The 22,227-nt window shown below is 53.8% G+C and overlaps 6 protein-coding genes across 6 annotated transcripts; 4 read left to right on the top strand and 2 right to left on the bottom strand.

The window, feature by feature from the left end:
• The first annotated feature begins 41 nt into the window (after nt 1-41).
• BDZ83DRAFT_615857 (uncharacterized protein) lies at nt 42-968 on the top strand. Its single transcript, XM_060507926.1, has one exon. The coding sequence runs from the start codon at nt 363-365 to the stop codon at nt 774-776; it is 414 nt and encodes a 137-aa protein (XP_060366472.1). The 5' UTR covers nt 42-362; the 3' UTR covers nt 777-968.
• A 1,728-nt stretch (nt 969-2,696) lies between these two features.
• BDZ83DRAFT_650359 (60S ribosomal protein L23) lies at nt 2,697-3,802 on the top strand (the record flags this gene model as incomplete). The annotated part of the gene is made up of 5 exons (XM_060510367.1): nt 2,697-2,710; nt 3,122-3,169; nt 3,249-3,495; nt 3,635-3,712; nt 3,770-3,802. 5 exons carry the CDS (start codon nt 2,697-2,699, stop codon nt 3,800-3,802), a joined length of 420 nt encoding a protein of 139 aa, XP_060366471.1.
• A 3,546-nt stretch (nt 3,803-7,348) lies between these two features.
• BDZ83DRAFT_574543 (uncharacterized protein) lies at nt 7,349-11,051 on the bottom strand (the record flags this gene model as incomplete). The annotated part of the gene is made up of 2 exons (XM_060504722.1): nt 7,349-7,527; nt 7,583-11,051. 2 exons carry the CDS (start codon nt 11,049-11,051, stop codon nt 7,349-7,351), a joined length of 3,648 nt encoding a protein of 1,215 aa, XP_060366470.1.
• A 1,436-nt stretch (nt 11,052-12,487) lies between these two features.
• Nucleotides 12,488-14,621, top strand: BDZ83DRAFT_615841 (maintenance of telomere capping protein 1). Its single transcript, XM_060507925.1, has 2 exons — nt 12,488-13,449; nt 13,541-14,621. Exons 1-2 carry the CDS (start codon nt 12,861-12,863, stop codon nt 14,503-14,505), a joined length of 1,554 nt encoding a protein of 517 aa, XP_060366469.1. The 5' UTR covers nt 12,488-12,860; the 3' UTR covers nt 14,506-14,621.
• Nucleotides 14,622-16,006: 1,385 nt separating this feature from the next.
• BDZ83DRAFT_615838 (malic enzyme) lies at nt 16,007-18,745 on the top strand. Its single transcript, XM_060507923.1, has 7 exons — nt 16,007-16,142; nt 16,360-16,761; nt 16,820-17,012; nt 17,096-17,392; nt 17,451-17,694; nt 17,752-18,052; nt 18,076-18,745. The coding sequence occupies exons 2-7, from the start codon at nt 16,375-16,377 to the stop codon at nt 18,529-18,531; spliced, it is 1,878 nt and encodes a 625-aa protein (XP_060366468.1). The 5' UTR covers nt 16,007-16,142; nt 16,360-16,374; the 3' UTR covers nt 18,532-18,745.
• Nucleotides 18,746-19,611: 866 nt separating this feature from the next.
• Nucleotides 19,612-21,328, bottom strand: BDZ83DRAFT_750790 (carboxylesterase; the record flags this gene model as incomplete). Its single annotated transcript, XM_060513964.1, has 2 exons — nt 19,612-20,646; nt 20,714-21,328. The coding sequence occupies 2 exons, from the start codon at nt 21,326-21,328 to the stop codon at nt 19,612-19,614; spliced, it is 1,650 nt and encodes a 549-aa protein (XP_060366467.1).
• Nucleotides 21,329-22,227: the final 899 nt, after the last annotated feature.

Below are 22,227 nucleotides of genomic sequence, written 5' to 3'. Positions count from 1 at the left end.
CCTGACAGGCATTCAAGTAAGCACGTGTATAATTGGAGTCGTATGCGTCGAAGATTACCGACCTGAGCAGCAGCAGGACACATAGGCACCCGTCATGCGATCCTGGTCCGTCCTTGGTGGGGGCCGTAATCTAGCCTTCTCATCGACCAACACGCTTCATCAACCAACTCCAACACCAGCATCATTCAGGACTCGGCATCCCTTCATCGTCCCTGGTACTAAGTTGTTACAAAGCCTTCAATTTTCACGATCTTTCCGAAGCAATTGATGTGAAATCGGATTCGCCTCGAAACTTCCCTGTCGATCAGTCCTAGCACCTTCACCCTCCACCACCTCACAATCTCAACCCAACCCACCAAAACATGCCCTCCGTGATCAACGGCAACCTCTCCCACCGCCCTTACACCTTCCGCGAATCCGCAACCCGAATAACCCACATTCTCCACCACCCCTCCCTACTGACGCCGCGCGAGGTCGTGCTGGGGATCTACCTCGTCTACATAGCCTACTGCACCGTCCTCACGCTCCGCAGCATCGGGTACCTCGTCTTCGAGGCTGGCGGGCGGGAGATGTGGTGCCCGGAGGATCCGCCTGTGCCGGAGTGGTATCCGCCCGGGTGGAAGGTGGAGCTGAGTCGGTGGGATTGCTTCCGGATGTTGAGGTGGATGGTGCTGAGGAGGGTTTGGGCCTTGGGGTATGAGGTTTTTGCGTGGGGTGTTTTGGGGGCTTTGGGTGCGGTTTTGGTGGAGGAGGGTGTTAGATGGGTTAGAGAGTGAGCGTGAGATGATGACTGTTTGGATGTATGGCTTGCGTTGAGGGTGGTGGGCGTGATGTTGATGTGGATCGAACAGCGACTTTGAAGTTTGGAGGCTACGAAGGTGACTTGGATAGCCACGGCCACACTGAGAATCACGGTTTCGAGATTTGTAAATTAAGATATGATAAAGAATAAAACATCTGCGCGTGTGAATTGATCATATTCAACTTTGTTCAACGACTGGGTGTTTTTCTAATTCATTCCAGCAAGTCTTTAAATCAGCCAAGCTGGGTCAAGTCGGGCGCCTGTTCAGGCCTATCATGGCTCCTCAGGAAATGACTCGAGACCAAATTAAGACGAATTCAACCACACTCGCGTCCATTATCTTGTCAAGACGGCAGAATATAGCTCTGCCTCTGACATCGTGGCCTCTCACATCTTGGGCCGGTCATCTCACCCATCTTCCCAATCAAGCCTATAGACCGGCATCGGAATCATTTGTTTCTTCAGTTGCATCGACAGAATCCTCTTATTCACTACGTTGCCGTAGACTAGGTACGATCACCAAATGGTGATAGAAGGGCCCGGGTTGTTTTGTGCGGGATGACGGAGTTGATGGGCTTTGGTCCGGGGATGTCCGGATGGGGAGGTTGGCGTTTGGCGTGGGGAGTTTGACGATGTAAGTGCACAACGGATCTTCCTGAGATGGACTGATTCAACTGAGTTGTCTGGGCGCTGATGGTATCTTTGATGCATGGTCTATCAGCTTCAGATGAGCGAGGATCCAATGCGGGAGCATCTTGCAGCGGATACTCGATGATACAAGTCTCGGCGAACGGAGGAGAGAGTAGACGGAACATGAAAACTACTACCAAGTATAGCGACGGGTTGTTGAAGGGTTTACAGAAAGGGTGGTGGTGCGACGATGACAGTCACGTTCGTTCCAAATCATATGATAGAAGAGAGGGTCTTTACGAAGTGGAAACGCTCATGAGTGTGATGCAAGGCGATGTATATTAAAGCGAATACCTCAAAGTTATCAAGAAGACTACATGATGTGCATATTTTATATCTCAAATGACATCCGTGAGGTCCCCTTATTGTTGGACATATCATATTCCCTTACCGTCTTGTAAGTCAGGTGCAATTCTGACCTACTCATAGGCGATGGAGTTGTCGGTGTGCTCCCCCTTGTGGTCGATTTACACTATGCACTAAGGGCCGAGGGAAAAAGTACTTCACATTCACTGCAATTTAATCATCCCTAAGGCGACGATGCGGCCTCATGGAAAGGCTATCCTTCACCTCCGCAACCATTTGTTGTTGACAGATTGGGTACTGCAATTTTATCCCACCAAGGCTGGGGTGTACATCCCAACCGACTCCTATAGAGACCGCATCAAGCTTGTCCATGAGTGATGTCAATTGAGCTCGCAGCAATTCAAACTTATCCAAGGCCGGACGTTTGACTTCCAATAAGAGGTTGGGATTGGGTATCGCGCATCCGCGGTCTTCACTGCGATTTCCACTCTCCCAAAGGCAATGAAGTGGGGTGACTCGGTGAGAGCCGGTGAGGGCAGTTGATCTTGACCCTTAGTCACCTAATGCACCTCGTGCCCCCGGTCTCACTGCAATTCTAACTTCCCCCAAGGCAGTGACGAGGGGGGGCCATAGGATGAAGTGGGGCAAGACTGCCAGCGGGGTCTCTGTGCATCAAAAAAAAGAGGGAAAGGTTTTCGGGGTGGCTTATCTAATCTCCACGTGACGGATAATTCTGGCTCGGGTAAGGGAGGAGCGTAGGGTTCGGTGCTCCACACCAGCGATTCACCAAAAACATTTTCGAAGTCGTGAAATTTCCAGCCTAGTTCACGATTCCACGTCCGCCATCTAACCCTCCAGCCAGCCCCGTAGTTGATTCCGACACCCCCAAACCGACACAATGGCCAAGCTCTCGTAAGTCATTGTCACTCTATTCTTCGAATCCAGCGACGGCGCAAAATTTTCGGCTTCTTTTCACCCCTCCTCCAGCGACGACGGAGGTTTTGGTGGGATGCACGCGGCATGAAGCGGGCGGGCGCTCGAAATTTCGACACAACAACACTACGACCGACGCAGGGAAAGAGGAGGAAATTTTGACGGCAGCAAGGCAATGGCCGGAAGCGTTGGATTGGGGCTCGGCTGCGACAGAAACACCGACTGACGGCATGCACGAATGGGTAACAAAAATACTGCGCGAAACGACACCCCTCGCCCACCGCTAGCCCACCCCCAGAAACGAAATTTTGCGCCGACAATGGAGGGGACATGAGCAGAGAAGATTCCGGCAAACATCAAGACGCAGAAGTGCTGACCAGATTCCTACAGTCGCGGTGCCCCCGGTGGCAAGCTCAAGATGACCCTCGGTCTTCCCGTGTACGAACTCTCCTCTCTCCCCGAATGAGAGAAACCTTCTCTCTGTGGTGGGAACTCGTCGCTGACTCTGTTGCTCCAGTGGTGCCGTCATGAACTGCGCCGACAACTCTGGTGCCCGTAACCTTTACATCATCTCCGTCAAGGGTATCGGTGCCCGCCTCAACAGACTGCCCGCCGGTGGTGTCGGTGACATGGTCATGGCCACCGTCAAGAAGGGAAAGCCCGAACTCCGCAAGAAGGTCCACCCCGCCGTCATCGTTCGCCAGTCCAAGCCCTGGAAGCGTTTCGACGGTGTCTTCCTGTACTTCGAGGACAACGCCGGTGTCGTAAGTACTTTCTGATAATTGGGGACTGGGGCGCGTCGGACAGGACTTGGCTGCGCGGCTTTCGTATAGTCGAGCTCTGAAGATGGCGTCGCTGTTTCGAGGTGACGATCAAGAACTGTGGCTAACACATTGACTACAGATCGTCAACCCCAAGGGTGAGATGAAGGGCTCCGCCATTACCGGCCCCGTCGGTAAGGAGGCTGCTGAGCTCTGGCCCGTAAGTTTTCCCATCACAAACGCTCTTGGGATACACGAGACTAACACTCATGTCCAGCGTATTGCCAGCAACTCTGGTGTCGTCATGTAAAGGAGTTTTTTTTTACACAAGTCAAGAAATAAAAGGGCGAAAAGGACGACGTTATGGCTACGGATTAGGTCAACCGGTGCGAACCATTGGGACATACTTCATCACCCCTCCTCCTCTCTCTCCCTGACACCTCTCTCCCCCCACCCTGTCGTCATGAAGTGATAGAGAGCGAGGTCGAATGGATTCCATCATCACACACAAAACACCATCTGAAAGAGGGTTGTGGGCCTGGTTTTTTTCTTTTTAGTTTCCTCGCTGGACTGGCAGGCTCTGCATTTCGGCTGTGGCGTGTAAAGGGAAAGAAATTCATACCAGGCATTTCGCATACAGGAGAGATACAAAAATCCGATTCTTTGCGCACGTTACACATATCTGCCTCCTACTTTCCAAGTCGCTCCCCTGTTGGCGCACGTGCTGCCTGTGAATTTGCCATGCCCATGCTATGCTCTCAAGGAGACGGGTGCCGTCAAATCCCGACCTGGCAAATGCCTAGGTAGAAGCCCATCTAGCAAGTCTTGTCAGTGGGCGACGTCTGCATGTGGTCTTCTCTCAGTCGCCTCGTATCATATCGGCGACCACGGAATTAGGGTATAGGTTTGCGACATGAGGCTCTGCTCTACCTACACAGCAATTTTGACCCCCTCGCAAACCATGGCTTGCGCTCATACTCTGCTCAATCAGCCTGGGCCAGACCAATCCTACCTACCCCCTTTCCATGTTCTCTACCTGCGGCAACTTGAATTGCCTTGCAGTGATGCAACCTCTGCGCCGTAAACGAACATTTTCGTCGCAAGACCAGTATCGATACTTCGGTTCCTTTGATTTCATATCGCTAGCTGCCTCACCTAAACCACATTCGCATTGCGAATAGGTACTTTGAAATCGCCCGCCAACGACGGTTATCTTGGTCCGAACCGGCCTACATGCTACTCAGCACGACGGGATTTGATAGTTGATTGAAGTAGACGCAAATCATAGCGTGGATGTACTTGAAAGGAGCAGTTCGCATAAGTTGCCATCTCCAATGATCGTGAGGATGTCCTGGATCAGGAGTAGATGAAGACTTCTGAAGAGGCCTTTTCACAGCACGAGAATAGCATTATGATTACACTAGCAGACGCGAGCATGCTTTATGATCGTGAATGCGGTATTCTCCCATGATGCCATCGTCTTGAAGCCTTGATGTAGACTAGAATTGTAGTGCTTCCGTGCATTGGAACAGGTCTGTCTGGCCTGCGCCGCCTGCCACCACATCGCTCACCTCGGGGAATAAGACATACGTGGGTGCAGGCTGATCAAAATAATCACAAATCACTGGCTGACCTAAATAAGGGCGGGGGCCATCTCGCAGCTACTACTATACTCGAAGACATCCATACTCTCCGAGTGAGTTAAAATCGCAGTGAAAATTGTCACCACCATCACCCACCATCAACCACCATCAACCACCATCAACCACCATCAACCTTCATGAGGTGCGTCAAAGGAAGTGTAGCTTGCCATTCATCCTTATGATTGGCCAGCGAGTGCCTCTTCAAAGATCTAGGGATCTGTAGTGCTGAGGACAGGTCGGCTCTGGGACCGAGTGTTAGGCTGGCCCGTAAAACAGAGTTGACGATGCCCTTCTCACTAAATTGAGACGTCAAATCGAACAAGATAATGTTCAGGCTGAACATACGCGGTTGTGGCGTAAAGCGTGCATGCCTAAGAGCCAAACCCTTCTCGAAGAGGACCAGAGACTGTTCGCTTGGATTTGGTCATGGTCGAGTGGACCAATGAGGATGTATTGAGAAGATTGATATAGACCCTGAAACGGGCACAACTCAATTTTCTCGAGGACCAAGACGCCGTTCACGGGTGTAGAACATCAAGGCCTTGGGAGGATTCGAAAATACTGGGCAATGCTGACCTGCATTCCGGGCCGCGGGCAGCTGTCAGCAAACGTCACGACTGGCCACAATTGCTTCGCAAGCTACATGTATCACACGTTCTTACATAGGTACCTTGCCTCTACCTCAGCTCTCGAGAAGCATCAAAAGCCGGTGGTGAAATCAAATTGAAGGCTGATATCAAAATACCGGAAGCGGCCTGTGAAAAGTTGGTTGGATCCCCGACCGTCGAAGTCTCAAGATGATGGCTTCGCGACTAAGAATCTCTCGTACCTGAGCGAGCGGCCAGCGAAGGGACATACGAGAAATTCGCGGCAGGTAGGGCTAGTTAACGAATCTTGAATGCTCCAAATGGAGGCTATTGACTCCAGAAGAGGGTTCTGAGTGATCTATGTCAATGTTTTCGCCGCTCACTCAGGCGGTGATTGATCAGTAGAGGAGGGAGTACGTTCCAAGTGAATTGAGGTTACTCAATGTACCAACAGCGACAGCCACCTACACGTGAGGTGCGGTGTGGTGGTTATAACGCGTCAGCGACGTTGAAGATGGAAACACTTTGCCTCATCGCGGAGGAAAGGAAGGTAAGCTCGTTCTAATGAGTGTCAACCGCGAGGTGCCAAAATGACTTAGCTAGCTTCTCAAGATGACCACATTGTCCTTCTTGGACTAGGCGTCGCACAAAGAGAAAGGAGTCGCATCATAGATAGTTGAGTGAGGCACATAGAAAACAGGGTATGGAAATGGCATCAACGTCAATTTCGTCAAAGATTATCGACTCTATCCATCCACCGCCCTCGTACCAGAAGACAAACCTCAACCATCCATCACCAACCCATATCCTAGGACGTCTCAACGAAATCCTTCAGGCAGGAAATCAGAGCCAAAATCCCTCTTTCATGAGCCGCTTAGACATGCGAAAGCTCTCCCTCCTTCTCAAGGCTGGATGACAGACAGTCCACGACTTGACTCTCCACTTCCGTTGACGTGCCACTTCTGAAAGACCACTCACTTCAGCGAGCTGGTACTAAATCGACGAAATTTCGTGTTCGTCGCTTGAAGTCAAGAAAAGGCTGGCGCAAATACACAAGAGCCGAAGAAAAAAAAGTTCGATAAAATGAAAAAGAAAAAAAGAAAAAAAAGTGACGGAGACGGCGGCAATGCACAACCCCTCAGTCGATACGGGAGCTGAGGTCGGTGTACCGTCCCGTCGATCCATCGATGCAAAGATCCATACGCTCTCTCTCCTCTTTTTTGGTTTCCAACACTCGAATCGAAAATAGAAAAAGTCGGATGCCCTCGCTTCCCGATGCTGATGTAAGAGAGGTCATCTCCCAAGGTGTCTCTCCCGATATGTGTACTCGAACAAGAAAAACTGAATTAGGTGTGTATCGGTGCGGGCCTTTTGCGTGTTCGTGTGCCCGGACTTGTCCACTGCCATCCGGATGCGACTTTCGTCATGCGAATGGGTATACAATGCTGATCGTAGAAGACTAGAAATAGTTGCTCTGAGAAGCACATGATGCTGGTAATGATATTCGTGGATCTCGTGACCTTTTGCGGTTGCGTTTTTCGATGTGATCCGTTTGGGTCAACATCCTGCTCTGCGTGGTAGTTTAACGTGGCGTTTTTGACGATGTTAGTAGTTATTTTGGATTTGTTATTGTCCCTGTCCCATGGGGAAGGGTGCTGGTTGTCCAGATTGCTGGAGTTGTATGGCCTTCTGCTGAGCGATTCGAGCCGCATCAGCTTCGGCCGCGGCAGCTGCTGCCTTCTTCGCAGCGAGAGTAGCCTTTCTCTTATTGACAGCGCCCTGCATGCTGCCATTGAGCCATCGTTCTATGAAAATTGTTAGTGAACTGTGAGACCAGTGATGGGATTGCGTGAAGCGTACTTTTCATCGAGGCCGACATCTTCTCCGACTTGGTCATGGTAGAGTAATCCTTCTCCTCCCCTTCGGCCTGACTAGGCGGGGCTGATGACTTGGCCGAGGTAGGTGCAGACATTGGCGCTGGTCGAGGGGTCGACAGGTTGTACTCGCTGACGTCGGTAGATGTTTGGCGCGGCGAGGCTGGGGGCTTGATGGTCCATCTGGAGCCATTGTTGATCAATTTGAAGGACATCATCAGCCGGGGCTGAGGGGACTCGGCTGTATCGAGAGTCGCGGCGAAACGGTGTATATCAGCGAGAACATGTTCGCCCAGCGTCTCCTTGGGTGCGAGCTCTGGTGCGCTCTGCTTTCTGTTGATGCGAATGATGCGAGCCTTCTTAGGTTGAGGTTCGGCCTCCACTTCCTCCTCATCGACTTCCTCCTCATCCTGCCAGTTTCGCTGTCGCTTCTTCTGGCGCAGTCCGTAGGTAGATCCGGCGTCTGAGATAGTAGCCATGGATGATGCCGAGGTAGGGCGAGACTCGTCGGTTGTCTCGGGTGCAACAACAGCAACATGGCCGTTGCTCTTTCGCTGGGCTGCGCGACCTCTCTTGGGGGTCGGCTTCTCGGGCTCTTCTGGCTCTTCCTCGACAATGGCGGCTGACTTTGGTTGTCTGCCACGCTTGCGCTTGGGAGGCTGTACCTGCTCTGGCTCCGGCGGCGGAGCGATAGACTCTTCTTCGGGAGCAGGCGAATTCGGCTCCGAGACCACCACGGCAGACTTCCTACCTCTCGGGCCTCTCTTTTTGGGGCCGGGCTTGGCAGGTGACACTGTTTGCGGCTCAGGCTCAGGCTCCTCTTCGGGGTCATGGGCAGAAGCCGCCTTTTCTGCAGCGGCGGCCCTACCGCGTTTCTTCGGGCCCGGCTTGTTGCTTCCCGGGGTTGCTGCACGGTGGTCGTCCTGTAACACGCCGTCAAACAACTTCGGGGGGTTGCGAGTTCTCTTGCCAGAGACGATGACTCCGTCGCCCTCGGCAGCTTTGGCGCTTGCTTGCGGCTGGCTTCGAAGTTGACGAACACCTTCGCCTCCACCACCCTTCTGAGCGCCGGGATCTTGGTTGCCAACTTTGTTGGGGTGAGGATCGTACTCGAAGTGATACGTGGCGGCCATGATCCTGTCTTGTAAGCGTTGCTCGAGAATACCGGCGTCTTTCTCCTTGATCGTGGCCCGAGAGCCCTGCACCTCAAACTCCTTTTCGATGTATGAGTCTACCTTAGCGAAAGCGTTCAAGTCGGCCGTCTTCTTTTCGTAGGCGGCATCCTGAATCGCGCGACGCTGGGCGTTTTCTTGGTCGTCTACGACCCTGCTGCACTCTTTGTACTCCTCTTGATAGGCGAGGAGGCACTCATTGGCCTGGGCCAGAAGATCCCAAAGCTCCTCTTGGGGGAGATCCTCGGAGTCCTTCAAGAAGGCTAGGAATTCGGCAGGATCTCTAATCTTTTTGAACCTGTACTGTTTTCTGAAGCGTTGCTTCGGCATCAGGGCCGGCGTGCTGGTTCCAGTTGCAGCTGAGGGCACCACAGGCGACCCTTGGCGGGGCGTAAGTGCGGGAGTCGGGGCAGCCGAGTTGTAAGCGGACCCTTGGGAAAGTTGCTGGCCTTGGCTGTCGGGTGCGAGATCCTCATCGTGATCGGCGTCGCGCTCAGTGTCGTCAATTTCACCGTCTGCATCGGCATTGGCACCGTCTTCTGCCTCTGCTTCAGCAATCTGACCATGGGTATTCGCATTGGCATTCTCGGGCGTCTCTTCAGCGATCTCTCGCTCGCCGGAACCCTCAGCGGCGTCGGCGTTTGAAGTGGGCGCAGATGCCTCGACGGCGACCGGGTAGATGGAGTGGGTGACATATTCGCCATCAATGTAAGGTGTAAGGTGGGACCACGGATAACGCTTCTTTTTCGCCTCAGGAGCGGCGGGTTGGGGTTGCGGGGATGCTGCCTTGGGTTCGGGAACAGCAAAGGGTTCAGGAGCAGCAACATCCTCCTGCATTTCTGCATCGGGCTCTTCTGCAACGTCAATGTCCATCTCGTCTTGAGGCCGAGACAAGTCCTCGGACTGAGTCGTGAATGATACAGAGACGTCGACATCTTCTGAAGGGGCGGTGGACTGTGTATTTAACGGCTCCTCTTGCGGCGGAAGCTTATTTTCGGTCGCTTCGATATGACCATTTACCTTTGTGTCCTCTGTTGACACATCGGCGATAGACTCCCGTGGTTCTTCAATTGGTTGTGTGACGTTGATATGGTCAATGTTGTTGGTGGCGTTGAAAATCTGAGCAACGGCTGGTGCGGAATTTTCCTGGGTACCGGAGACAACAGCAGAGTCGGCGTTGGTTGCCGGCTCAGCGACCTCCGGTAGAGCCGTTCTCTGCGGTAAACTTTCAGTAGGCCGCACGGGAGAACTAGCCTCTCTCTTGGGCTGGATAGAATAGTCTTCGACGAATTCGCCATGATGAACTGTTGTTGCCTCGGTGTCTGGGCGCGGGCCCGTGTTTCCGATAATGGTGACTTGATTGACGCGGATGGGCTGGGGGTGAGCGATGACAGGGCCTGACACCTCATCCGCGGCGGTCACAATGTCGTCGGGAACGGTTTGTGCTTGGCTCGATTGACTCTCATCCTGCTTGATAATCTGATGGCCAATGGGAGATGCCAGCTGAAGTATTACCTGAGTCTTGCGCTGAATGGGTGACGAGAGCTGGTCATGGTTTTCTGGAAGGGAGGCGTGACCGGAAATGTCCTTGTCATTGTCATCATGGTCAGATGCATCATCAGAGCTGATGAGGTCAGAAGAATCGCCCACCACTTCAATAGTGTCCTTGACAATATCCTCGTCTGATTGCTGAGAGTAAAAGGATTGTTGTTCGACAACGTTCTTCCGGGCCGGGGTCCGACGACGAGCGGCGGTGATGCTGGCAACGGAAAATTCTCTCGAGTTGGCGCGGCGCTTCTGTGCCGTGGGCGTGTAGTACTCCTCGTCGACGACTTCACTGTCAGCCCGCTTCTTACGGGTAGCAGTGCGAGGAGCCGGGATTGCAATCTCGGGTAGCTCGTCCTCAAAGTCTGCGGCGGAGTAGTCGATTTTCGCACGCTTTCTCAAAGTGTGAGGGCCCTTGCGGTAAGTCTCATCTTCTTCATCGGCGGGCCCGTCAAAGCCGCTGGTGCGAGATCTCTTTCTAAGAGCCTTGCCAGGACCGGGACCAGAACCGCCCGTGCTGGGAGATGAGCGAACACTGAATGGGTTATTCATGGGAATGGGCTTTGCGTTGCGGCGATTTTGAGGTGCCGTCTGGGGAGTGCGAGAGGCAGCAACGGGAGGAGAGCGCGTCATGATGCTCGAGTTTGACTCGCCGCCTGCGCTGGTATCAGATTGGATGCTGGAAGTGGGAAGAGTTTTCCGGCGATTCGGACGGCCACCGCGAGAGCGCTGGTCCATAGCTGTAAGGGCAGCGGTTGTGTGATGGTGCGGTCCAAGTAAGAACAGGTGAAGAGGTAACCTGGCTTACGGAGACGGATGTGTAGATGATTCGGGGGTAGAAGGGGAACCGCAATAAGATGGCGGAGAAAGCCGAGAAGTCATTCAATGAGACGGGAGGCGACTGCTCTGAATATTAATGTGATGTGAATGAAGAGCTATCGAACCCTTGTCCCGTCGTAGATTTGACGGATAGGAGTAAGAGGCTGTCGGCAGGGGAAGAGGTTGAAGGTGAAGGTGCTGGCAAAAAAAACCGGGTTTGATGCAAGTAAGTGGTGATGTGGTGGTTTGACTTGACTTGGACCACCCGAAGTGAGAGCTGAGAGTGAGAGCCAAAGGTTGTGAGTGTGAGTGAGCGAGACCGAAAGAGACCTGAGCTGAGGAAACGGGCCTTGCTGGTGTCAATACCAAATAAGACGTCAAATTTGAGAGCAGACAGGACGGGTCTGCGCGATAGCTAGAGCATGCAAAAATACGCTCTGGAGAAAGCTCAAGAGCCAAAGAAAATAGCGACGATATTTTCAGGAGGGCAAAGAAGTCGTGAGGGTGAGATATCTGGGGTGGAAAAGGTGGTGATTTGTGCTGTTGGTGGCCCCTTCCTGTCTTGTTGCTGAGATGGCTCCTTCCTGTCTTCACTTTGACTTGCATTTCTCAATTTTGCCTTGCCAGCCGGGGCCCTGTCCACGTCTGCGTCCACACACGTCCACCTGTTGCTCTTGCTGGCCTGGCTCAGGCGGCTGGCTGCCACTTCCTTCCGTTCCGTTACTGGCTGGCAGGGGCCGGGAGAGAGAAAGGGAAGGCACGACTGGGCCCCTTTGGAACGCTCCTGCACTGGCATTGGCTGTTAGTCCTTCCGAGCCAGCCACGCCTGGACCACAAGGCAATGGGAAGGAAGGAAGGAAAAAACGGTACGTGGGTACAAGGGCCCAAGGGGGAAGGGACTCAGGGAGCGGGATACGTACCTACCTTCGGCGGACTCTCACCCTAAGTCCCCATGCCGTTGAGCATCCAAGGCCCTGCGATGGGAGCTGGGGGAGATCACTGTAGTTATCTTACCCCCCTAAGGTCCACTACTGACAAGAAGCCTTCAGCGGGTAAGCCTCTGTATTGCACCGATCATGACCCCCAAAAGCCTGCTGTAAGCCTTGACAGACCAAGAATGGGAACGCAGCCCGGCGCAGATGGCGACTTCAGACGGGGACCCACAAGACACGCTTTTTTCATTTCCGACTGGGGATGGGCGTCCACTCAGGGCCAATGAGATGACACGCTTCTCGTTCACTCCGGATATGGCCTAGCGCATCCCATCTCTCCGCTTGATGCATGTCCTGTCCCTGGTGAATGTGATGCATGTCTCCAGCAGCTGTCGCCAATGTGTGTGGTGCTGTGCGGCGTGCCTGCGCTGGTGCATCAGATTCCCCCGTTTGGTTCACAGTCGGAGAACATGAGGTGAATGTTCAACTGGATCTTCGTCAACATCAACAACCGCCCTTCATCATTCGAGCAGTGAATTGGTGTCTCTCTGTTACACCAACCAATATCGCCTTGATCGCTTCGGCCTGGCCCGTCGGACTTAGTACCCCACGCTATAATTATTGCTCCTTCCATTCGAGCTGTTGTTTCACGGTGTCCTGATACTTAGCGTCGCCTGACTAAGCTTGCCGAGCATCCCTTTTGGAGCTACCTAACCGCCCTCAAAGTGCTGCACCTTGTAGCTAGTGACGTCTGCCCCGCAACATCACCAATACCACAATACTTCCATCACCCAACATGGCTTCCAAGAAGACAAAGCCCGCTGCTGCTGGCGACGACATTGACGACCTCTTTGATGGAATTGGCGACAATGTTGCTCCCCCTAAGAAGTCGCTCGAGAAGAAGCCCAAGCCTACCACCGCCGCTTCCAAGGCTATGGCCGATAACGACATCCTGGCCGAGCTCGAAAAGGACCTCGAGCAACCCTCCCGTCCGCATACGCCGCGTCTTAAGGAGACGGCGGCAAAGGGCATCCCCAAACGCTCTGCGACTCCTACTACCGACGACAAGTCGACCGCCCCTCGCAAGTCTACCGACAGCGCACGATCTCTTCGCGCGAGCTTCACCCCCAGTGCCACGAGCTCCGACCTGCAAGAACCCGAGAAGAGACCTGCTGAACAGCTTGCCACTGCCTCTTCGTCAGCTGCTTCTCCTGAAGCCGCGCCCGCTGCGGCTGCTGGAGGTGGCTGGTGGGGTGGCATCTTCAACACGGCGACTGCAGCCATGAAGCAGGCCGAGGCTGCTGTGAAGGAGATTCAGAAGAACGAGGAAGCCAAGAAATGGGCCGAACAAGTTCGAGGAAACGTTGGCGGCCTCAGGGCTCTCGGTAAGCTACGAACCTGATTTCGCCGACTCCTGAACGCAAGCAAGGCATGTTGTGTAGAAGGAACAACCAGGTGCTAACACCATCTTAACAGGAGACAACCTTCGCCAGCAAGCTCTTCCGACATTCACAAACATCCTCCATACCATTGCCCCTCCCATCAGCTCGCACGAGAGGCTCCTCATTCACATCGCCCACGACATGGTCGGGTACCCTTCCCTCGATCCCTTGATCTACGGCACCTTCTCCCGCGTCATGTCCCAGGTGGAGGGCGGCGAGTTGATGGTCATTCAGCGAGGCCAAGAAACCCACAGCCGCAGATACTCCAACGACGGTGGCGCGGGCTGGAGAGACGGCCCATGGTGGAGACAATCCGACTCCCCGCGTGACCTGGGTCTGATTAAGGGTCTGACCGAGGGCACGAAGCTCTGCCGTGCTGGAGCCGAAGGTTACGCCAGCGAGTACTTTGCAGCCCACGGCGGCGTCGAGCAGGCTCGGCTACGCGCGACTGAGCCCGTGAGCGAAGACAACCCGGTTCGCAGCTCCGACCTGTTCCTTGCCATCCAGGCTGTGGGGACCACGGCCGATTCGGGTCTCTTTGCCCGCACATCGGCTGTGGAGAAGGAGAAGGAGACTTCGGCCGTGGCCGAGCAGGATGAGGCAGACGAGATGGTTTGCTTCGCAGTCTTCTGCCTCGACCCCGTCCACGAGATTGAGTACTCGGCCATCAGCCAGTCCATCCCGGCCAAGTGGATCCGCTGGTTGGACGCTGCCAGCCCGCTGACTCCTGCCAGCGGTGAGGATGGTCAGGAGGGCTCTCTGGGTCAATCCATTCCGGATGAGATTCGTGAGATTGTCGAGGGCGGTGGTGTCGACCCCCGCGAGTGGGTCGCCGAGTGGATCGAAGAGTTGTTGAGTCTGGCTGTGGGTATCGTGGCACAGAGATATGTTGCCAGAAGAATGGGTGTCGGTGAGGGAGGCATTGGAAAGGGCAAGAGGCGCATGGACGAGCTTGTTCAGGATGGCGGCGGCGAGGCAGCCCGGGCTGGCCTCATCTAAGCCCGTATCGGGTCGCAGTAACTGTATGAATTTATCTAGGTGTTCGGGTATACCGCTTTCTTTATCAATATCTTTATCAATATCATTGAACAATCATTATCATTCTACAAATTGCACCATCAGTGTCCACGTTCTTGCCTCTTAGTGTGCCTAATGTCTGGATCATATGCCAAACGTGTTCTTGGTGCCCAATATTTGAACGCCGATATCTGGCTCAATGTAGCGTATCGGTGATGGCAATAGATAAATCACTGTTGAAAAAGCCAATATGTCTAAATGTTATTCTGCAATGCTCCAGCCTCATGAGGGGCGTGCTTGGCTCCGGCACCTGGGATGTTCTCATTAATGCCACCCATGCTTGCCTTCAATACTTGTAAGTATCTCCTCTGAGAATATGTAACAGCCAATAAGGATTTCAATTAAAATTTCCCGGGTTTGCTTCAGTCAAAACATTAGAGCCCAGGATTTTTGAAGTTATCCACCGAGGCCGACTTACACGGCGCAGGAGGAGGCAGCTGGCGCCAGCTGAGGTCTATGCCAGGCGCCTCTCCCGAGTCCCCACACCGGATTCCTTCCCAAAAATCCGGCCGTTGCCTGGAGTGTGAGGTATTACATAATCTGGGAGCTGCACCGTAAATGAGAAGAAAATTTCCTCCCCTCCAAAGCTTCATCTGATCAAACTCACTCGCCGAACACCACACATCGCAAAGACAGGCAGCGCTACAAACGCAGACGGCTCAAGTGAGTCAGACAGGGGCATTCTCAAATATCTACGAGAACGGGCATTATTTGTTGCCGCCCTATACTCTGTGGCGGTGTCTGTCGCATCAAAGCATGAATGTAGTGTGAAGCCGAACGAAACAAGAGGATAGCTTCATTTATCCTTACCTACCTTACAGCAGCGTCTACCCAGTCACTTGGATTATTTACGAGTCTTTGCTTCGGCAAGGGTCTCCTTCTTGTGCCGCGTTTTGCGGTACACTCTGGAGAGGACTGGAAATACACTATTTATGAGCGGTGAAAATCGAGAGGGAAGGGGCGTTTACGTCTTTTTCTCTCTCGATTTTTGCCGGGCTGCGAGAAAAACAGGACCATCATAGTCCATGCCCATCTTCTTTCCTACATGGGCGAGGCTCCAGGCGTACCGACATATTTTCTTGTGACTTTGTGTTTTGCATGAATTGAAGTGAGAGCATTCCCGGTTCAAAGTGCTACTTGCCATCCACGTTTATGTTGCCCAAATGACTTGGATGGCTCCAAATTGCTACATATTCCAGCCAAGGACCTGCACCGCCGCCTCGAGCAAGTTTGTCGGTCAACGAGACGAGCTCAACAAGGTGTTCCTAAAGCCGGGGAGCATGATGGGTTCGAGCAACAGGCTCCCTTTCACACCGGCCGAGTCCCGGTCGTCTCCGGTGTTGTCCTACCCCATATTGGGCCACCCACATGTAAAGGTGCACCTCCCCCACGCACTTGCTCAAGTTGCTGTCACCATTCACCACAAAGAACGGCCTGACGTCACTTGACAGTCAGCGTTCACAAACGGCAGGACGGCAGCGCCATCAAGCCGCTCTTTCCTCTCATCCTCTAAAATACCTCGATACCTCACGTTACCCCCCTTTTATCCCGAACGTGAGGTACGTAGCTATTCTTTAGCGTTCCTGTGCCAAGGAAAATATACATATTCAAATCTAAAGTGGACGGCGACGTCGACACTTTATCACGACTTCCCGTCTCTGCTGCTTGCCTGTGCTTCCCATCAGACCATCTCGACTCCCACTCAACGTACTCATAAATCTGGCTGTCCAAATATCACTCAGCTCTAACCTTGACTTATTTTGGCCTTCACTTTAGACTCATCACCATCCGATGCCACCCAGAATCATCGTAAACCCTCTTCGGAACACCATCACCAATCGCCTCTCCCATCTACCCCGTCTATCCCACACCATGGCTGGCACCAAGGACCGCAAGGAGTCCAAGTTCTCCCACCTGCCTCTGAGCACCAGCGGCCCCATCAGCTGCGCTGTCACAGGCAGCGCGCTGTTGAACACACCGTACCTCAATAAAGGCACCGCCTTCCCCGACGACGAGCGCCGCGAGTTCAACCTGACAGGTCTGCTTCCCCAGAGCATTCACTCCCTCGACCAGCAGCTGCACCGCGCCTATGAGCAGTACAAGAGCCGCCAGGATGACCTAGCCAAGAATACCTTTCTGACGTCCTTGAAGGAGCAGAATGAGGTCTTGTACTATCGGGTATGTGTTTGAGTGTTATCAGATATTGAGACCTAAGTGATCTGAGACTGCTGCGTAGTTGTTGCAAGAGCATCTTCCGGAAATGTTCAGCATTGTGTACACTCCCACCGAGGGAGATGCCATCCAGAACTTTTCAAGGCTTTTCAGAAGGCCCGACGGCTGTTTCTTGAACATTAATGATATAGATCGAGTCTATCACGACCTCGCTCAGTGGGGGCGACCAGAGGATATCGACTACATTGTCGTTACAGGCATGTGCTTCCACCCCCGCCTCTGCTCCTCCTGACTTTCCAACTATGTCATTCCCGAATAATCCGCTGACTAGCTGCACTAGATGGAGAAGAGATCCTGGGTATCGGAGACCAGGGCGTTGGCGGTGTTTTGATCTCCGTGGCAAAGCTCGTCCTCACAACTCTATGCGCTGGTGTCCATCCCAATCGAACACTGCCTGTGGTGCTCGACTGTGGCACCGATAACGAGGAGCTCTTGAACGATGATCTGTATTTGGGACTCAGACAGAAGCGTGTGCGGGGACACAAATATGACCGCTTCGTTGACGAGTTCGTCAAGGCTGCCAGGAGGCTGTATCCTCGCGCCTACATCCATTTTGAGGACTTTGGCCTCACCAATGGTAAGTATGGTGGTTCTGCTTGGGTGGGAGCCCCTGCTGATGTGCGATGGACTACTAGCTAGGAGAATCTTGGATCAATACCGTCCCCATATCCCATGCTTCAACGATGATGTGCAGGGAACGGGATGCGTCACTTTGGCGGCCATCACGGCTGCTCTTCACGTCAGCAAGCAGAAGCTCACTGACCTGCGCCTGGCCATCTTTGGTGCTGGTTCGGCTGGTGTTGGAATCGCGGACCAGGTCAGAGATGCCATTGCAGCCGAAGGAAACATGAGCAAGGAGGATGCTTCTAAGCAGATCTGGTGCGTATATGTCCGAAAAACATACAAGCTGCATCATTCCTGCTAACAGAGTCACAGGTTGATCGACAAGCCCGGTCTTTTGACCACAGACAGCGAGGTATCCGCTGCCCAAAAGGGCTTCGCCAAGGACCCTTCAGACTGGAAAGACAAGGATGCGTCTCTCCTTTCCGTTATCAAGAACGTCAAGCCCAATGTCCTGATCGGAACCTCGACGAAACCCAAGGCCTTTACGGAAGAAATCGTCCGCGCCATGGCAGACGGCGTCGAGCGGCCCATCATTCTCCCTCTCTCCAACCCAACTCGCCTTCATGAGGCCGTGCCGGAGGATATCTACAAATGGACCGACGGCAAGGCCCTCGTCGCGACAGGGTCCCCTTCAAGCCAGTCAAGGGCCCCTGGGGCGAAGGCGGGAAGGAGATTGAGATCGAAGTCGCAGAGTGCAACAACTCTGTCGTCTTTCCCGGCATCGGCCTCGGCTCCGTGCTATGCCGGGCGAGCCTGGTGACAGATAAGATGCTCGTTGCGGCTGTAGAGGGCGTCGCGTCGCTAAGTCCCGCGCTCAAGGACCAGACGGCGCCGCTTCTGCCGGGCGTAGATGTCGTCCGGGACGTGAGTGTGAGAGTCGCGCGGGCGGTGATCAAGGCGGCTGTCAAGGAGGGCGTGGCGACGGAGGAGGGGATCCCGGAGGGGGACGAGGACTTGGACGAGTGGATCCGGGAGCAGATGTGGTCGCCCGAGTACCGCCCGCTCAAGCTTGTTGAATACAGTGAGGCGAGTAGGGAGGCCAAGGGTGAGATGAAGGTTGCTGGGAGCTTCAGCAGAGTCGGGAGCTGGTAAGATGCCGTCACTCAGTTCACGAGGTTCTTTCGAAAACGGCAAAAGGCAAAAGTACATGCAACACCGGGCATTCGCCGGTCGTCTCCGACCCGACTACTACTCCGGCCCTCACTGGTTTATCTATGGGAGAGCGGACGGGATCCCGAGTTCTCCGGTGGGTGTGGTCGCATGTGCTGTGTTGCTGGAGTGGTGATGCTGAAATCGGGTGGAGGTTGGTGGTGAAGCTCTGGAAAAGCTCTCCAGCCTCATCAGGGTCGTTGGAGAAAGGGAGGCAAAACAACCATTTGAAGTTTCTAAATTAGACATTAGATACTCGTCTGAATAGATTCGTGTAAAGAATCGCACATGATCATGTTGTAGTGTTGTTTGGTGAATTAATTGGGCGTTTTAATCGTCGTTTTCAAATGCCCGAAAGTGGTCATAGTGAAACCCCACGGACGAGTTGAGCGAGTTATCTCTCACAACCTCACCTAAATAAGAACCAGAGACTTACCCGAACGAAAGAGTCATTCGTTCGTGATTTTGAAGTACAACATGGGGAAAACTGATTCTCCTCATTGGCGAGACTTTCCGTGAGAGCTCACTTTCATCGCTCAGCAACGACGAGAGGCATTGAGATACAGGAAGGCCACTCCCACTATAGCAATACAATGAAGAAGCCCGCGGACAGCTATCATCAAGTCTCTCAATGGAAACGCCAACGTCGGATCTGTTTTATGCGACATGTACCTGCTTATTGATTTCTCAACTAACAAAATCGGCATTACTCCGCAAGTAAGCGTCACCCCATGGCCTTGATCCAGTCTCAACTTTCAAGTCAGCTACACAAGAACACCCAAGCGCCAAAGACAAAGAGTCATAAGCTCAATCATTAGTTTCGGCCTTGTCTGATTGAGTGTGCGAGACTGATGATTCAGAAGTACCAGCGTGAATCCCAGCTCGTGAACTAGAAGTTCCAGTGCCGTAAGCAAACTCTGAACATTTGTATCCATACATAAACACCAGGAAATCGAGAGACTGGGTCATGGAGAAGTTATCATCAAAGATTTTACTTTTTTTTATTTCTACTCAGCAACGTACTCATTGCTGCGACACATCCACCTTTGTCCACCAAAACTCCGACTCCTTCCTCGCCCACGTATCGGCACACAACCGCGCCGGAACACCCGCCTCGCCCCCAATAAGCTCCTTATTCTCCTCCGCAAACACCAACGCCTTGGGATCCTCGGCGACGTACCGCTCCCACGTGGGTCTCTCCGGCGCGCTCTCGCCACGCACGGCATTCGGGTCGCCCGCGACGATGAAACTGGCAAGGTACGCGTTCAGCGTCAGGCAGAGCTCCTTTTGCGTCGGCGAGATTTTGGTTTTCGCGGGCTCGCAGGCCTCATAGTACATGTTCTCGCCGTGGCGCGCGCGGTCAAGGAGAGAGCTCTCGAGGCCCCATTGGTAGAGGTAGATCGGCAGCGCCGGGTCCGCGCGGGAGGCGAGGTCTGCTGTTTGGCGGACGGGCGCGACGTAGGCGTATTGGCCGTAGGCGATTTCGAGGCGGCGGTATTGCGCGCCTGTGCCGTCGAGGGATTCCTTGTAGGGTGAGGTCGGGATGGTGAGGGGGTCCGGGTAGAGTTTGTCGATGGTCTCGACGTCCTCTTTGGAGAGCAGGGGGAGCAGGTCGGCGAAGAAGGAGGTGAATTGGTCAGACTTGGAAACCGTTTTGGATATGTAGATGGAGCCTTCGTTGCGGTTGAAGCCCGTCATGATGGGCACTTTGCGCCACTTGTTGAGGCGCCAGGATTCCATTGGCGGGCGGGGGATGATGTCGCCGTCGACGACGGGCTGGAAGGCCCAGCGGAGGGACGGGTTGTACTTGTCAAAGACTGCGATTTGGGCCTTTTGGACGACCTCGGTGGGCGCGGCGCGGAGGTAGGCAAAGGTCTCGGCGGCGGAGAGGTCTGGCGGGCAGCCTGTCTCTGCGAGGAAGTCTGCGAACTGGGCTTCGTGGATGGGGGCGCTGTAGGGGCGGACTGCGCGGGATGTTGGGGCGCCGGATTCGAGGATGACTTTGTGGAAGAGGGGTGGGTTGTATTGGCCTTCGTCGTTGATGAGGATGTGGCCGATCTGGGGTGGTTATTAGACTTGGGTCTTCTCTTTCATGGTAGAAAGGGAGGTAACGGTGAGCACTTACAGAGTGTGCTCCGGCGGAGATGCCAAAGAGGGTGACGTTGTTGGGATCTCCGCCGAATGCCGTGATGTTGTCGCGAACCCACTCGAGGAGAATGAGTTGATCTTTCAAACCGAGGTTCACGGAGCCCTCCTCGAAACTCTTGGTTGACGGCAGGAAACCGAGAGCTCCAACTCGATAGTTGAACGAGACTGCAATAAAAGCCTGTCCTGAGTTGGCAAGGAACGAAGCCGTGTTATGCATCATAGCCGTGCCTCTGTTGAATGCGCCGCCGTGGATGTACACAGCCACGGGCAACAGCGTCCCATCCCGAGACGACGAGACGGGCCGGAAGACGTTGGCGCTTAAACAGTCCTCACTGTACTCGAAAGCTGGACCGCCTGGGAAGAGCTGCTTGCCCGGCGCGACGGGACCCCATTTCGAGGCGTCGATTTCCTTAGTTGAGGGTTCAACTTTGACCGGCGCGCGGAACCTGCGATCTCCTGTTGGCGGGAGCGCATACGGAATACCCTTGAATGCTTCGACTGGCCGGGGGAGACTGTCTGACACGACTGTGCCGATGACGGTTCCCTGGGTGAGTTTCACTGAAGGACGGGCATCTTGAAACGTTGAACCCATTGTGACTGACTTTTGAAGTTTTGACTCTGCCTTGACACTGTGTGTGTAAAGACAAGTGATTGGAGTTGAGTTGAGTTGAAGAGTCCCAAGTCGCAATTCACAACTCACAACCGGGGTGCATCCCACGAAGCTCTTATCGATAATCGGCGTTCACTCGTACCGGCTTGCCGTTGAATTGCAGTTGACTTTAACACACCTCCCTCTCGGACAAGCTCCGGATAGTGAATGGCCTGACTAGTAATATTCCGTAGTTATCGAATGGTGCTTGGCGCCGTGGCGGGAAAGGCTTGATTAGACGTTAAATGATTGAGAGAGACTCAAAGAGGCTATTGATACCGGGGCTTTCCCGCGGGGACGAAACGGCCGATCTCGGCGAGACGTGCTTTCGGGCGCAGATCTGGGCGCCGGACTCCCCCTTTCAACTTTCGACAAGTTGAATAGAGTCAATAAATGCCCCCCGTTCCCGGCTTATCAGCCCCCGTCCGACTTGTGCTATCGGACGGGCCCCGACTCATGGGACCCCCCCGGCACGACTTCCCCGCGATAGCCAACTGCCATTGTTTCCTAGTGTGCCCAGCTGAATTCCCAGTCTTGCGGATAACGTCGCCCGTAAAATGTGGTTCCATATGGATCTGGCTTCAGATAAGACGTCCCATTGACGGAGTCCTGGGCCTCCGCGTTATCATACCTATCTACCTAGTTGTTTACCCCGGACTGGGTAGCGTGGCGTGGTCAGGGTTGTCGAGATAATGACCAATTGGCAATGAGACATTAAAGGAGTTATCCCTCTCTTCAGAGAGACGGGAAATCCTTGGGAAACCAGAAGAGAGGCTTCATCTTTGGATCTCCTATCTCAGGACCACCACGCTCACCTTGCCCAAGCATTGTTTTCGAAGTGA

The sequence above is a fragment of the Colletotrichum acutatum genome (assembly GCF_030867785.1).
Source record: "Colletotrichum acutatum strain CBS 112980 chromosome Unknown BDZ83scaffold_32, whole genome shotgun sequence".
NCBI lineage: Eukaryota > Fungi > Ascomycota > Sordariomycetes > Glomerellales > Glomerellaceae > Colletotrichum > Colletotrichum acutatum.
The sequence above is the reverse complement of the archived record's forward strand: the minus strand, read 5'-3'. Positions and strand labels throughout refer to the sequence as shown.